We start from the raw sequence: 17,735 nt of genomic DNA, 5'->3' as shown, positions 1-17,735 counted from the left end.
CTCCTCACTATAATTGTAGGTATCTCCAGACAAGAGCATAAGCAATCATCAGTGACTTGGGCCATTGCCTATAATGCATAGAGTGCTGGACTAGGATTATGGAGACCAAGGTTCAAATTTTCATATAGCCATAAAGTTGATTAGATGGCATTTAGCTTAGCCTACTTTATATGTTTCAAGGATAAGCAGAACTTGATCTTTGGTGAGGGACCTAAATGTTGCTGCTGCTGGACCAAATGTTCCAAAGTAATAGGAGCAGCTGCTTGACACTAAGTCACCTGTCTTCAAGGCTTGTGGACTTTTGATCATGTGTATTTGTGTTGGGAGTGGGGTAATTGCTGTTTCTAACCCCCAACCACAACCAAGGGCATATTCTGTGGTGTGGTTTTCATATTTTAATAATTTCATTGGTAATATTTTAGCTCAAATAATGGCAGGCAGATAAACTGTTCTTTCCAAACTGGGTTACGCCCACAGAATATGGAGTTAAAGTTCTGAATTATGTGGATTACATTGGCAGCTTTGCAGCTGTTGCATCATCTGTTTGACACACTTTTGAATAGAATAATTTATGTACAAAGCAGCTAAAGAATGTAATTCCCAAAGCTGTAAAAACAGTGCTCCTCCCTTCAAATGAAAACTGCATACATGCTGAAATATAATGCTTTTTTATTAGGTTAGTACATTCCATTAAAAGTGTGCGTGTATTGATGTTAGGTATTTAAATTCAGTGTGATGTCACCTGCATTTTTATGTTACTTTTTCTATCAGGGAACCAAATACAGCTCTTTTAGGAATTTTCAATTTTATGTAGCGTGACAACAGTGGTCCAGCTAGTATTTTCCTTGCAATGCATGTTTGTGCTTGATTATCACACATGTCCATTTGTGCTAGAAGCGTGTGCTAGAAAAATGAGCACAGTTTCAGGACGCATTCCAGCCAGGCAAAATAACTACAGGGCATAGTACCTTGGAGGAGTGTGTCCTAGGGGAGCGTAGGTGTGGTCTGGGGAGGGCTCAGGTGCCTGATAGACAACCGCATTCAGCCCTAGGTCCTGAGATTTCCCACCTGTTCTGTGGTTTCAATCTTACTGAACAGGTGTGGATTGGACCACAAGTACCACCATGACCTACTTAATCATAAATATGCATAGGATTGTGTTCTTGGTGTGTTTCTCATGCAACCAGCTTTTATATAGTAGGTTGATAAGAATTCTAAGAAGATGTTTAAAATATGTATCTGGGTTGCAAATCTGTCACTATTCTGCCAGTTTGCTTATTGCTAGGTGTAGCAGTAAAGTTTGAGTCTGCTGTCAGCCTTTTATCTCTCCAAGTGCTACCTAAAGCTACTATGACTGCCAGGAACAAAAAATATACTAACCCTTCTCAGGTATTTTAATTTACTCTGTTCATCAACAGTTGCTTCAGTGCTCTGATTAATCAGTCCTGACCTAGTTGTTGCTGTTTACTTATTATTTTTAAAAACCTTCCTGTTCAATCTCAATATATACCGGTAATGTTATTTGGATTTACATTTTTAAATTTAATATGTTTCACTGCTAGTTGTATTTTTATCAGCATATTTGTAATCTTGCCAATTGCTAAAATTTAGTCTGCTTGTTTGTTTGTGTTCTTCCAGATCTTTTAGATTCTGCTCTCTTTTAAGTCACAGCACAATATTTGTTTCAAAATCCACAGTAGGAGAATACCTTTATTAGGTCAACCAAAATGCCATATAGTAGTGAGCAAGATTTTGAGCTAGGTGGTAAGCAAAAAACATGGGCCCCTGTAGCAACAGCGCAGCATGTGGCACACTTCTGTTCAGGGTTAATGTCATTTCATTCCATTTCACCGCTACTGTACTAACTTTCCTCTTCACCCCATCCAAAACTCAGCATTGCATGCTGACTGAGCCTGATCAGTTCTCATGGGCCTGTTTCAATGATTTGTATATATATTTTGGAGGATAGTGTGGGGGTAGATGTACTTGTACCCAATCCTACCTATATAAAAATAATTGAATTTTCTCATTGGTGTCTATGGCAACACTCTACAGATTGATCTCTGCATCAATCTGTAAATGACCTACCTTGATAATGAGAAAGATCAGTCTTCACTCTCTCTTTTTTAAACAAACTTTATTGAAATTTTAAAAGCAGTTCTAAACTCTTGAAATCTATATGTGTCTTCCCTCCCTCTCTAGCCACATTGCTCCATTTCCTCTACCAGAACTCATAGTGTACAAAATAAAGGGGTGCCATAATCTTTTTCTGGCTTGGCTTGGCTTTGACTTTTGTAGTCACATCAGTGAGCGTTCTATGACATTGAGTTTGTACGGAGCTATTTTTGGGTTTCCTTCCTTAGGTTTTTCCCCTAAAGATTTTTAGAGTTTTGGCAATCCCTGGGACTATCCCAAGTGTACGGATACCTCTCTCGTGTGTGAGCGGTAGCATTTTAATTGTATCCTCAAGAGTATGAGAAGCCTTGAAGCAGAAATCATTACTTGAAATAAATTTTGCCATATGTTGTTAAAACATCCTCTGCTTACTGAAAACCGATGATCTTTTTTTTTTTTTACAGACTTGTAAAGCTACTGAACTTCTTTCATTCATCGATATAAATTGAATATATCTATAAGGAGAAACTGTCTCATTGTTTATGCATGCCACCTACACCCACACAACAATAAGAAATTTAAGCTATGAACTAAGCTATGTTGTTCACAATTAGAGATGGGAAGGCCTTGGGGGGGGAACAGAAAAATTGGGGGTTTCCCAATTTCCCAAACCCAGGTTTCTTTCAGGTTTTTTCCAAAGCCTTTGGGGGGGGGGAACAGAAAAAAACCTGGTCCCGTTCCCGCCCCCCATTTTTTCAGTTTTCCCCCCAGGCCTTCCCATCTCTATTCATAATGCAATAGTGTGCGGGGAAAATGTGTACATTTTTCATGTACTATATTTATGTACATGTATTGGGCAGCTGTGATTGATAGCTGCAGACTCCCAATGTGTGATGCGTGGAAAAATAGATGGGTGTCCTTCACACATGATGGTGTGCATATTTATTTCCTTGCATCTGTGTATGAAAAGACAGTTTGTGAAGCTATTCTTATGGCTGATATAAATCTGAAAATCATGTGTTGGTTGTGTTGTCCAGCTTCTCTCTGTTGGAAAACATAGAAACCCTATTAGGAACAAGAACTGAAGATAAAAATAACTATAAAATATTTCTCTCTTTATCTGTTTCTTATTGCAGGATGACGTAGCCTTGTGAGGATTTATCAGCTAAGCAGAAAATGAGCTTAACATCTTGGTTTTTGGTGAGCAGTGGAGGCACCCGCCATAGGCTGCCACGAGAGATGATTTTTGTAGGAAGAGATGACTGTGAGCTGATGTTGCAGGTAATTGTGTCAGTTCTCCCAACTGTGAATGCTGGAAGTTGGGATTTCATACCCTTGATACATATTTCTTTTTGAGGATTATATTTTGAAATGTTAAGTGTTTTGCTGTTGCAGTCCTTAACTTCTAATAAATTAATCTTTCTTCCACACTGTAGAGCAGGATTCTAGTGACCGCATAGTATTAGTTTGCTTTATTTAGTGGACCTGTGCACACGTCATGAATCTGACATGTGGCCGAGTAATAAACATATAGACCTATCGACCATTCTGATCATGAAGTGAGAGAACATAGCCTCTCTTTCTGTCTACAGAGTTAGCCTTCAGACAAGCAGGAAATTGGGAAGCAGTATGAGAATATTGGAGTTACGGTACATTATAGTTATGAACTAATTCCTGATTAAAGTTTGAGGCGCATAGAAATGTGAAGGTCTAGAAAAAAAATCAGGATTAATCCCTTTCCCCCATTTTTTAATTTCCTCAAGTCCTGAAATAGAAAAAAATTGAAATCTGAAAACACTTTTTAAGATAATGAAACACTTTGCTCTAAAAAGTAATTTTGTTAACACAATAGCAAGTTCCAGAACAGTACATAGATTAATTTTGTAGCAGTATGAAGACTAGCAGATATATTGTATCTTAAGTGTTTGTGGAACTAGAGCAGGCATAGGCAAACTTGGCCCTCCAGATGTTTTGGGACTACAACTCCCATCATCCCTGACCACTGGTCCTGTTAGGTAGGGATGATGGAAGTTGTAGTCCCAAAACATCTGGAGGACCAAGTTTGCCTATGCCTGAACTAGAGACTGTAGGCTACACATCTGTTTGTCTGTAAAATGCAGCAATGCTCTCTGTTATACAGTGGTACCTCTAGTTACGAACTTAATTCGTTCCAGAAGTCCATTCTTAACCTGAAACTGTTCTTAACTAGAGGCGTGCTTTCGCTAATGGGGCCTCTTGCTGCCTCTGCGCCGCCAGCATACAATGTCCGTTCTCATCCTGGGGCAAAGTTCTCAACTTGACGTAACTCTTCTGGGTTAGCAGAGTTTGTAACCTGAACCGTTTGTAACCTGAGGCATTTGTAACATGACATACCACCGTATATCCAGTACACACTGCTGCAGATCTGTTTGTTCCAAAGTTCAAAACAAATTAGTAGTGCTATAGACATTAGTAGTGCTATAGGGAAGCATAGGAAAATAGCATTTTTCCATGACTTCAAAACTGAATCTTTTTACATCTTAGTTCACATGTTTTATGAAGTAATGTTGGCTACCACTTAAATGTTTAAAGTAGAACATACTCTGTATTAAAATCACCTCTGTACTAAAGGCATATTTGTAGCTTTTATAATTATAAATCACCATCTAAGTAAGGCATCAAAAGCAGTGTTCCATAGCAAGCATTTACCTACATTTGAGTGTCTTCAACAAAGAAATAGAAATTATTAATATGAATAAATAGCTGTAAAAATCTTAAGTGACCAGTCTCTGCTGGAATGTTAAAATTAGGCTAGGCAGCTGTGTAGGCTACTGGGAAGTCTAGTAGTACTGCACTCAGTGAGCACATGCAGCCACCATCAGTGTAGTGCAGTGTAGTCTGAGTAACTCGCAGCAATCAATCTGTGTGATTTATAGGTGGCTAGATTTGACTCAAGCAGATTTGTGCTGTTGCCAGTTAAACACATCTTTTCAGGTAGGCACTTACAGTCTTGGAATTATAAAGTAAGAATCCTGTTTTCTAGTTTCTCTAAATTATTGAATGACTGATAGAACTGCATATACACTTCATAGAGATACACAGCTATGTCCAGATCAGAGGGATGGTACTCTAGTCAGCCACTTAGTGCTAAGCAATTTAGTCACGACTGATAGATCTCTGTTGAGGGTATTGCAGATTCAAAGTTTGTTTCTCAGAACAGTTGCCGTGTACTACTCTCTGTGTTGGAATCTCAGCCAGGTTCAGACGATCAGTTTAATGCACTGAAATATGAACAAGCTTCTTAGCCTTTACTTTTTTGAGCATTACCTGATGTTTTCATACAAGTAATTTGACACAGAACTGGTTCAGATGAGATGAGCTTAATAAGCCAAGATAAGAACAAACATTTTCCACGTGCACCTTGTTTCCCCCTTTGCAGCATGAGCAAACAAGGAAGTCTTCACTTTCCTTTTTTCTTCCAATTTGGGAAACTGGGAGTATTTAATATCCTGTCTTGGTCTGAAGCTGGTAACCAAAGTTTTACAGTTTGATGAGATAAGATGTGATTAATCATATGCTTCCTGGTTAATCATGGCTCATAAGAACAGAGAAACAAAGGAGCTGTGCACATGTGATAAAGGCTTATTCATATCTCAGGTTATGGGAATCTTCAAAATTTGGAGGTTAGACTGCTGTTAAGGATGTTGGACAAGGTCTCCAAATTTGTTCCAATATGGTACTCCAAATTAACATCAGCAGGGTAAAAATCCTGGTTTAGTTACTGATTTATTTAAAAAAAAAAAATTAGTATGTGCAGTTCATCTGCATAGCTGGGAGAATAGAGGAAGCAAGTTCACATTACCCCTTTCACTACATGCTATACTGATGATAACATTATTTAGAGAGTGTTCTTGATTTTCTGTTAGATAATTTATTGCCCGCAAACCTGTTTCCATTACTATTCAAGGTTATTAAACAGCAAATATTTCCTATTTTCTACTGAGTTATCTATTTTAAAAGAACAGCTAGCTAGCTATAGAAGTATTTCCTCCAGATCTGACCATTTTCACTGTTTTGCTGAGCTTTCTGATAGTCACACTACCTCTCTGCAGATTATGCAAATCTCAGCCTTTAAAATAAACAGCTTTTCTAGTAATTGTCACTGTCAGCTGTTTTTGAACAATTCCATTGGCTTTTATTTTTAGTCCCTGTATCAGGTTAAATTTCCCTTCTCTAACCTTAAAAGCCCTTCACAACATTAGTCTCATAACTTTTTCCTAGTAGCTTCATGGTGTCCTTTGAAACAACTAGGATTTATTAATTCCTTACTTAATGCATATTTATATCAATACAAATTACAATGTTATATTATCTTCTAAATATTTCAGTCACGTAGTGTGGACAAGCAACATGCTGTAGTCAACTATGATGCCTCTGCTGATGAACACTTGGTAAAGGATTTAGGCAGTCTGAATGGGGTAAGATAAACATGACGGTTCTGTTTTCAGGATGTAGTTCAGCTTTAACAATTTAGAGAGCTCTGAACAAATATTTGTGATTACTTTGTTATGGAGACTTAAGTTGAAAGAAATGAAGAATCATTACTTTAAACGCTATACCCTTATGGTATATTACAAATTGTGTGTGAAGCACCCCACAGTTTTAGAAAGGTGGGGCTTAAACTTTAAGCAGATTTTTGAAGTCTACAAGGAGGCAGGAATCAGCAAAAACAAACAAACAAAAAACTCCCACCCACATTCCACTCACAGAAGCATCCAGTTCATGGGGTTCTACCCTAGATCCAGTCTAACAAAATCGTAAATAAAACAAAAAATAAAAAAAATCCTTCCAGTAGCATCTTAGAGACCAACTAAGTCTCACCACATTGAGCCACATTATCTCTAAGGTGCTACTGGAAGGATTTTTTTTATTTTTTTTATTTTTTTATTTATTTTATTTTGTTTTGACTATGGCAGACCAACACGGCTACCTACCTGTAACTAAAATCGTAAATGCCGTGTATCTTTTGAGAAAGGTATCTTGCTATTGTGGGAACAGCTTGTGTTAACACATCAAGTTTATAGCATATTTCATTAGCAGATTCATTGTAAGTAATTTATGATAGGCCCAGGGCATGTTGGCATTAAATAAAGCCAGATCTCAATATATTCACATATCCTTTCTGAATTTTTTATTGGGCAAGTAAGGTTGATTCTATAATATTTTCAGCAATTGAATAGTGACATGTGGTACCATGACTTTACAAGAAGAATTAGATTTACATTTAGAAGTTCATTACTGGTAGAAGGTATAATATGTTTCTGCTTTTTCCACCAGACATTTGTGAATGATGTTCGAATTCCAGAACAGACATACATCACTCTAAAACTTGATGATAAATTGAGATTTGGATATGATATCCTTTTTTTAAGAGAAGGTGTTAGTGCTATGTTTGGCTTTTTAAAAAATTTTTGTTCCTGAATTTACATATTAACAATTCTATTTAATTTTTTGGTAAGCTGTTCTGGGTACTTGTAAAAGAGTGGGGTGTAAATGTAAATACTGAATAACAATAATAAGAAAGTAGAGGTTCATTTCGGAATTCACAAACCAACTGGCGGAAAGAAATGGATTAAAAATATTATCTCTGAAATGTTGAGATAACTAAAAACAAATAGTCATGGTTGTTAGTGTAGCAATATATTAAGGCTTTACTGACAGAAGCCAGGTATACTTAAAGAGTATTCCACATAGTTGTATAGATTCACGAGGTTGTAGCCAACACTATGGTTCTGCTCATGCAACAGAACTTCCCCTCTCCTCTACCTTGCAGTTGCTGCACAATAATGATGGGACTAAATTTATGAAGCTTCATATTGAGGGGACGGGGGGCGGGGAGCAAACAAGCAACTCTCAACTTAAATCAAGTTAAAGTTTGGTTTGATGTCAAAATTAGGCAAATACCTAAAATGCTCTTATACTGTATTTTGCTGTTCTGGGCATACATATTCATTGGTTGACAGTAACTGGAATTATTTTGCTTATGCTAAACATTCACATTAAATTTGCTAGCATAAATTAATGAAGGATATTTATCAATGCAGTCCCCTTAATTCATAAATAGGAACAATGTCATTTTATCTTCTGAAACTTGGGAGGCTGCAAGCAATATTTTGCTCCCCAGAACCTTATACTTATCATAAAATTTGAAGTTTCTAATGGACTTAGACAAATATCACTAAATTTCCTTATCACATTGTACATACTAATCTTTTTACTGTAGTCAGAGGGGAGATGAGAGTTCCCGAAGAAGCCCTTAAGGTATGCATTTTCTGTCACTTTTAACTCTTGATAGCTCTCTGTTCATTCTATCTATATGTATATTTGGTTCTCTGAAGATTTATAGTTGGCATAAATGAAGATACACACAGGAAGGTGGTGGACAGAAGAGGAAGACCTCCATGAGAGGCACACCAGATATGTTTCCTCAGGGTGTGAGGCTGAGGGAAGAGGGGGAAGCTCCCAGGTGAGAGCAGGGAGAGCTCACTCTTCTGTAAGTGAAATAAGGATTAATATATAATTGTGATAGAGGGCTTGGTATTACAGGCAGATTTAGTTTCTCTCTCTTATTCCTTTATTTTTCTTTTTGTTTGTTTCTTATCTCTCTTTTTTTAAAGATTAGCTTGGTTTTTATTGTATCTTATGTTGAAAACACTCAATAAAAATAAATAAATAATAATAATAATAATAATAAATAAGTACTTAAGGTAAAAATATATAGCCCGTATTTATTGTTTCTCGGGTTAGATTGCTGCACTCTTGAAGCCTGATTGTCACTAAGCAGCAGCCCCCCATGCAAGCATTTGGGGAGCTTGTGTGACTGCTGTTTGATTGCTGCTGCTATGCTTGCAGTTTGAATGAACTAGTGCCTCCCTGTAGGAGCTTTTGCATGCCCTGAACGAAATCCTCCCTACATCTACTCCACATTAGCAATCAGCACCTCCAATCCATAGTAGGAAGGCTTTTTACCAAATTGTTCCCTGAACATTTCCTAGCAAGCAAAAATGAATCATTATCATTTCACCCAACCAGCGCCCAAAATAACTGCTGTTTTGCCTATTGTGTTAAATAGAGGTGGAAATGTTTGGGGTTACATTGCAGTCAGAAGTAAAAAAAATTCCCAACAACATGTGGGTATGTGTGGGGAGACCCTAAAGTGTGAAATAGAAACTATTAGTTTTATTTGGTTTCCTTTTCAAAGTTATTTCTGTTTCCCTGCATTAGTGTAACAACTATGTTAACCTCCTAAGATGAATTGTGTTTTCACAGTAATTTGGAGGTCACTTGAAGTGTATCTTTTTTTTGTAAAGCAGTAGCAAAGCTAGGGAAGCTGGTTTTAAAAGAAGGGCTTGTCAGAGAGAAGGTAAGCAGGCAAAGGAGTCTGTTGTCAAGCAGGAAAGGAGGGGAGGCTACTTGTAGAAATGCACCAATCACAGTTTCTTAGCCCAGGGAACAATTTCATTTTCTAGCTACCCTTGCCTCATGCATTCTTTTCTACTTGCTTGTCAAGCAAGTGGCTGGGGTGTCAACACAAACAAGTATTATGTCAGGATCCTGCATTCTGACTTAACAACAAACCATAGTTAAAGTGAGCTGCAGTTCATAAGTCAACAGCAAACCATGGTATGTTTTCTGTAAATAAACCATGGTTAATTTCCTGGGCCAGGTTCATATATTCATACAGGTCACAGCTAGGAAACACAAAGTGTGTCTTGGTATTATCTGCAAATGCAACTAGTTGGTTTAGAATCAATATATTGGGTGATAACCAACATAAGTTGATCCAGTACAAACAATGGACTTAGGTAACTTAAGTCTGTTGATTCGAGTGGGTCTGCTTTGAATATGGCTTATATTGAATACCTTGATTGATTCATTTTACTGTATAGTAGTTTATTAAAACTTAATGTTGAATACTTAATGTTCTGTTGCTTTGCTTGATGGGGAATTATCTAATATACAGCATGAGAAGTTTACAAGTCAACTGCAGCTATCCCAAAAATCCTCGGAGGCAGAAGGATCAAAGGTAACCAGTGCCAAAGCTACACAGCCAAAGGTACAAGACACCATTGCTGAAGTGCACCACAAAGTTATAGACACACTGAAATCTGAAGAGAAAGCGGCAGGTGAGAGAAATGAATTTGTACAGTCAGTTCTAGCTATTAAAATATATTAACTTTTGAGAAGCCACTGTAAGATGTAAGATGTTTTGAGTTAGGTAAGGTATAGAGGAGTTGGGCCATCAATTGCCTAATATGTCATTGTAAAAATTGCCAGGTTTGTTTCTTATTTTGTTATAGTACCTAATTGTTATAGTTCTACAAAGAAATTTTCATTCTGTGTCGTGGCCTAATAGGAAAGAACTCATTCTGTATCACTTGCCTCTAACAGTGTGCTTTTCTGGCTGTTACGGTGTAAATAGAAACAAAAAGCTACAATTAACTGTCAGATCCCTTGTATTTCTTAAATCGGCTTGGCTTTGCTATCTGACACATTACATTGTATGTGTTTTCATTTTAAACTGAATGAAATTTTGTTGCAGCAGCTTTTAAGTCCAGTGAATGATTTATTACTTTTATTAAAACAAGTATTGTTTTGCCAAACTAGCATATTTGGAGACATTAAAAGAAGGAAAGTGGAAAATAATTATTCATTGTGAAGCAAAGAGACCTTCCTTGTTAGCATCCATCTGTCTGGAGACACAATGGAGTGTGCATCCAAGGGTTAAGTCAAACCGCTGCAGTAGCAGTACCAAAGTACCCTCCCCATGTCACAAGCCTGGGCAGTGTGTATGGAGGTCCTGGGCTGGCCAGACAAGAAGACCTCCCTCTCAGCCTCACTCATGTGGCCCAAAGGAAAGCAGAGCAATATGTTTGGCACCAGTTGGCTGCAGGAGTTGTTGGAAACAGGCGTACAAGGCACAATCCAACCCGACTCCATTCCGGATTTGTGTAGGTTTTACTCCCTAGGATAATCCCACAAAATATTCCACAAGGAAGTGCAGGTTTAGGATCAACATTTTCCTTCTCCTAGAAGGATTCCAGGTTGATGAGCTCCATCTGCCCCTCAAGGAAATGAGCACACCTCAGTTAAATGTGTGTGAGCAGCTAGGCAAGCAATATGTTAGCACATTTTATCCAGAATGTAGATAGCTTAGGCTGTTTACACGCTCCCATGTACTCTGCATCCTGGTTTTGGAAGCGGTGTAAACACATTAGCGACAATCCATATTCTGTTCTTTACCATTTTTTCATAGTGTCACTCTTGCTGCTCCAAATGAATAATCTATTTTGTTTGTTTATATAGATCTTTCTGCCATGCCTCGGGGCACACCATTATATGGGCAACCATCATGGTGGGGTGAGGATGAAGCTGAAGAACAGAATGGTTACAAACCTGATAGTAAACCTGAAGAGAACATACAAGAAACTGGAGTTTTAGGTAAAGTTATTTATAAATAGATCCATTTATAGCTTTTCCCCACCTCCATTTCACATCTGGTAGGCCTGGTATATATTCTAAGTCAGTCCACATGTCTAAGAAAATAATGGTAAGAGAACAATGTCTACAGTAAATTCAAGCATAAAATTCATGTGAACTAACTAAATACTTGCCATTCTGGTGTGGGAGGGAGAAGAAAATATCACTAAACTGTGGGGCCCTGTGTCTGTGTACATATTGGCATCTTTCAGTGGAGGTTGGATCAGTCAGTGGCCATGGCTGGGTGGCAGGTTTCGGTCACAATGTGCCAGTCATATAAAGTGTCATAGTTTTGTTCCCCACCCCCAATAGGAATTAATGACAGCCATTCAGTTATCTAAGGGAAATTAGCAAGGCATGTCAGCTCAGAAGTAAGTCCCACTGAGTTCAAAGTGACTTACTCCCAGGTAAATGTGTATAAAATTGCAACCTGAAAGTGTATTCTTGGGGACTAGGAACTATAAAGCCAGTTTCTCAGTTTTGTCTGTTCCCAAGAGCCTTTCTGATTCAGTGTACAGTATTTATTGTGTTGTACAAAACTTAAAAGATTTGAATTGTTTCCTCTAGGAATTATATTGTCATGCAGTAATGTGCTAAAGATGGAATTGAGCCACTGGATTTTGTACCTTTCAGATACTCCAGTGAATTGAGAGGGTGCTCAATGGAATTCCATTTGTATGCTTTTTATGTGATCCAAACATTTTTTTACAAACCAGTTGATTTTAGAATATTCGCCACTTGGTAGTAGACATTTAAGTAATGAAAATGGATATGGATATAGACTACTAAATCTATGCAATGGAAAGTGTATGTGAATAAAATGTATGCATTGGAAGGACATGTCTCTTGTTACATATTTGGGAAAACAAAGCAGTTTTTCTGAAAATAGTTTTATTTGGGATTTTGGCTGTGCATGGCTTCTGTCTACAGTTTCTATAGCATGTCACTGTAATTTTTTTCTATAATGTTAATTATTTTAAATACCTGTGCTATAAAAAAATAGGTATAGAGTTATTTTCTGGTGAATTAGGGAGGCTGTAATCATATGGTCACTTACCCAGAAGTAAGTCCTATTGAGTAGGAAAATTCAGGATTGTACTGCAGAGCCCAGCAATGGTAGCCTATGCCACCCCCACTCCCCGCACCTCAATGTTGTTGGACTACAGAGCTCATCCTGGACCCTTCGCCATATCAGCTAGCGCAGTTAGAGTTGAGTCCAATTTCATCTGTAGGGCCATGTGTTCCCCATCCCTGGCATAGCCCAAGCTTATGGGGATACATGCGGGTGCATGTTTCCACAGTTAACATGTAGCTGGAAAATGATACCATATTAGCATATCCTTGCCCACTGCTCTGTTTCATTGGTTACCCCTTGCAAGTGGGATGGGGAAATAATGATATAATTATGTTTCTACAAGTTAGCTGTGAAATGCATATTAGTGGTGCTTATACATCTCTCCATTATGTCCAGTTTCGGCTTTAGTAAGGGCTATTTCCGTGCACTGCTCTGGTTTCGCCAGAAGCGGCTTAGTCATGCTGGCCACATGACCCGGAAGCTGTCTGCGGACAAAAGCCGGCTCCCTTGGCCAGTAAAGCGAGATGAGCACCACAACCCCAGAGTCGTCCGCAACTGGACCTAATGGTCAGGGGTCCCTTTACCTTTACCTAAGAGCTATTTGACAAGCTGTAATTATCTGTTAGTTTAGTAATAAGAAAAGTTAGCAACCCTACTTAAACTCACTAATGTGTCCCGCATTCTTGTTGTTACACCTGAAAATAGGTTGACCTGTCAGTTATGTTCAACTAAGTCATTCTTAGACCTGTTGAAATCAATAGAATTTAGTGATGACTAACGTTCATTGAATATAATGGTTCTACTCCAAGTATGATTTAGTCAGATAGAACCGCATAGTTATTACAGCCTTCTGTCATTGTCTAATCATGTATTAATATTATATTCAATGTTTCAAGGGGAAAAACTTGACATGTATATATCAAAAGTCTTTATATTCAATATTGCCTTTATATTCAATCTTGCTTTTAGAGTTAGGGTAAGCAATGAGGTGGCCCTGTTTGCAGATTGTGCCATAATTATTGCCATAATTATTCAAGGTAGTAAATATCAAACTGGACAGTGAGTAAAATATTAGTGAAGTAGGTGAAAAGTCCAACAAAATGTCAAATGAAGTGCAATGTAAGCACAAAATGATGTTCAATGGGGCAAATTATTCTAACCACATGTACATTGATGGGTTCTGAATTAAAGTACACTAACCAGGAAAGAGAACTTGGGGTCACTGTGAATCATGAAACAAACATGTCAACTGAGTCTGTAGCTGTGAAAAAGGCAAAGGATCAAAAATGAAAACACAAATATTTTAATGCCTTAATACAAGTCTGTGCAGATACATTTGGAATACAGTACACAGTTTTAATTGCCACATCTAAATAATTAAAAAGTGTATCTATCTATCTAAAATACCATAGAGCTGCAAAGGCTGCAAATAAGTGCACACAAATGATCAGTGGGCTTGAGCAACTTCCCTACATAGACTACTTAGCTTTTTAGTTTAGAAAAAGGGCAAGTAAGGGGCAACATGATAGAAGTTTACAACATTACACCTGATGTGGAGAAGGTGGATAGAGAAATATAGGTTATTTGCATGCTGTCATTGGGCTGGAGCCCCCATGCAATGTTTTCATTACTGGGCTGGACCTAATAAGCCCATTTATCCACTGAAACAGCTCTGCCTGGTGATTTACCATGAATGCAGTGGTGACAAAGAAATGCACTTTATTTGCTGCTGCCACTGCTACATGGTAGGTGCAGTTATCTCACCAATCAGTGTTTGGTTCCATTCACTCTGGGACTTGCACCACCTGCACTCCAACCATTTCCCAACCCATTACATAGGATGGAGCTCATCTGAGTACCAAGTTTCTACAGATTGGAGAGGCACTCAGGAGCAATCACATCAGTAACTTTCTTTGTCATTCCATAACAAGCTTAAGACATCAACAGGAGCATTAGCTTTTGTTGACAATTGAGGCTGTGCACGTCACCCCGGTCAATCAATCATAGTCTTTTTCCTCCATGTAAAAAAATAGTAAGAAAAATTATCTTGCATTTTGGATGAAAGTTCCATGAGTAGGAAAGAGCCAGAATCTATATGCAAATATATCTGCAGAATCAACTTCAATTTTTATTCCACTGTTATGTTTTTCACATGTAATCAGTCCTTAATTGTCATTTCTTCATGAAACATAAATTTTACATTGGAGTTTGCATGCAGTTTGCTATATACTGGTAAATATGATAAAAAAATATATTTTCTTGGGCATAGATTTAATGGCATTCACTGTGAGATTTTAGTCTACTTCATAGCAGCTAGTTTATAAATTAAAAGCTTGGTTGTTTGTTAATATTTTTTTTGTAAGTAACTTAAAACAAGCCTGAACTGGCATACTCAATTTACCAAAACCTCTTTGCACTTCTGAAAAATGGTATTGTTTTGTAGAGAAAGTATATAATATAGCAGATGGGGCATGGTTTAATGAGGAGATTGATATAGGAGATTAGTTTCTGCTAAGCCAACTAGATACAATTAGCCTTTATAGACTTAAGTTAATAAGATTATTTTGGTATTACTGTTTTTCAGCCTTAGTAGAAACCTGTAATAGAAAATTGTTCCAGCAAGCAAACCTCAGTGGGCTCAGAGCAGGTGTTATAGACTTTACTTTTGGTATATTTGGTAATGTTGATCTGTTTTCTCTACTATGGATCCAGAAAACAACATGATTTAGGATGGTGCAGATACACATACATTACACATACAATGTACTATTTTAAACTACCTACTACTCTTATTTGTGACCTTACTTTTTATATCTTACTGTAATATATCCTTACAAAAAATAAGTGCCTACCTGAGTGTGCCGAATGTTTCTAGCTTTTTAGTAACATACTTTATTTCAAGGCTATAAGTTTTCAATTATCTTTGGCAGTTAAATATGGTACTCTGTAAACATCAAGATTCCTTGTGTGCTCTGATCTGATCTGCAAGAGTGCTGAAGTCTATTGTTGGTTCCAAAAACTCAAGTTTATAATGGATTGTGCTGATTCAAGCCTTCCCTTCTATGAGAAAAGAATATTGGTATGATTCATGGTCCTGAATATGAAAGAGGTATATAAGTTATCTGTTGCATTAGTCACTTCTTGGAATGGATTCTCCTTCCAAAGCCTACAGCACATTTTTCAGATTGATATTCGTTTCAGACTAGGATAAATATTGAATAATCGTAACTGGATTTTCTTGCAGGGGAAAAACAATGTAATTTTCAAAAAACATTCATGGAGTAAACAAACACTGCATGATAAGCAACACAAAAAAATTCAGTGGGTTGTATCCAATGGTAGCTTTGTCTTAATGAAAAGTGCTCCCATTGGTGAAAGCTGTGGCACCCCATTTATGCTGATCCTACTGCAGTCCTCCATGCTGTCCATGAAATGACCATTGCATGCAATCTAGGGTATTAATTCAAAGGAAAAGTATTTTCCAGTCCCAAATATGGCTGACTAGACTGTGGTTTTGAAACAAAATCAATCCACTGAGAAATCCATTTTTAATTGTACCTACCTTATTTGGAGAGTTGCAAACAAAAGTCTGTGACCTTTGAGGTTAATATACTGTTCTTCAATTTTATGCATTGAAACTGGAGCTAGATTAAAATCTGTAACGCATTATTTATAAGTATCAGACTTTTCTGAAAGGCTCAAGCTTCTTTAATACAGTAGTAAGCATAAGTGAGGGAATCCTGAATGGGAGCAGTCTACACAGCGACTTTTTATTATAGGTTCACTTATGCTATTAAATTTCTATCAAAACACAATTTCTAATTGACTTGGGTATGGGGAGTTGCAAACACACTTTTGGGGTACTTCTGAACTTAGAAGTACGGGTGGTTAACAAAACAAAAACAAAAACCAAGAACAAAACAAGCTTAATTAATTATGCTTATATGTCTGTGACATTTATATATTTCTTGTTTCTCGTGGTTATCCAGAGAGATCTGAAACAAAACCTCCATTTATACATTCTAGCTAGTTAAAAATCTATTACAGGGAATAAATACCCTTGAAACAATCATTGAACTGCTAAGGTAATAATGCCTTTATAACCGGCCCCACCCAGAAAGAACACTACAGATTAGCTTTGTTAGTGAATATTTGCTGGTTGCAAACTTTTTATAATTTATTTCTAGCTAGATTTCTTTGATTTGATTTTCTTGGTTCTTGACTACAGCTTTCTTTGCATCTGTTACTTGCATTCTTAATGATTGTCAGATTCTATGAAACTGTACATGTTATACAGTAAATAGCACTGTAATTCTTTTACATTTTTAACAGGTTTTAACTATGAACACACCCCAATATTGGGAGCACTGAGCTGCCTGTTTAATAGTGAAGAATTTACAAGAAGATAGCAGAGTTGGAAATAACTTGGCTGCCAAGCAATATATTGTAACAGAGTGTTTTTGATAAAGCACAGTGCTAATGTTTCAATCTCCAGCTATTGAATTCTTCCTAGAACAGTTGAGATGATAAGTATCATTGCACTTCTGGTCTATTAGCTCCCACTCCTACAGAATCCGTCTCCTTCATATAAACAAGCACTTTTACTTCTTTCAATCCAGAAACCATCCTAACTGCTTCTCCGAAAGCATCACATATCAAAACAGACTTGTTCTGCCTTTGTTCTTCCTTCCATGGACTTCCCTGCAGGCCACCCCTTATTACTTTACCTAGCTTCGCTCTTAGCTCCTGGCTTTGCTGTTAACACCTGCTCTTATTATCCTTCTGTTCCCTACCAGCTATCTGCCCTGAGCATTTCTTGCTTCCTTCACTGTGCTGTTTTCCATTGAAAGCAAAAGCTTGCTGTTTTTCAGCTCCAGAAGCCTCGGCTGCTTTCCTGATTTTGAATCCATAGATGCTCACATTTTGTCATTCTTGTACAGATACCATTCATTTCATGTCTATCCAGTTCTGCATTGCATGGTAGTTAAACAACTTGCCTGTCTTGTTACGCATCACTATTGTAGTA

At 37.4% G+C, this 17,735-nt stretch overlaps 1 protein-coding gene across 10 annotated transcripts in view; it reads left to right on the top strand.

Annotated features, from left to right (window-relative positions):
• CEP170 (centrosomal protein 170) overlaps positions 1 to 17,735 on the top strand; it is a 76,608-nt gene that overhangs the window by 9,627 nt on the left and 49,246 nt on the right. For all 10 annotated transcript variants that reach the window (XM_033144367.1, XM_033144365.1, XM_033144366.1 and 7 more), the window contains exons 2-7: positions 3,252 to 3,396; positions 6,483 to 6,572; positions 7,432 to 7,510; positions 8,357 to 8,415; positions 10,118 to 10,280; positions 11,461 to 11,595. In XM_033144367.1, coding sequence (XP_033000258.1) covers positions 3,292 to 3,396; positions 6,483 to 6,572; positions 7,432 to 7,510; positions 8,357 to 8,415; positions 10,118 to 10,280; positions 11,461 to 11,595 — 631 coding nt within the window. In that variant the 5' untranslated portion in view covers positions 3,252 to 3,291. The remainder of the gene's footprint in view (positions 1 to 3,251; positions 3,397 to 6,482; positions 6,573 to 7,431; positions 7,511 to 8,356; positions 8,416 to 10,117; positions 10,281 to 11,460; positions 11,596 to 17,735) is intronic.

Source organism: Lacerta agilis, chromosome 3 (genome assembly GCF_009819535.1).
Source record: "Lacerta agilis isolate rLacAgi1 chromosome 3, rLacAgi1.pri, whole genome shotgun sequence".
Taxonomy (NCBI): domain Eukaryota; kingdom Metazoa; phylum Chordata; class Lepidosauria; order Squamata; family Lacertidae; genus Lacerta; species Lacerta agilis.
This window is presented reverse-complemented; position numbering and strand designations above follow the sequence as displayed.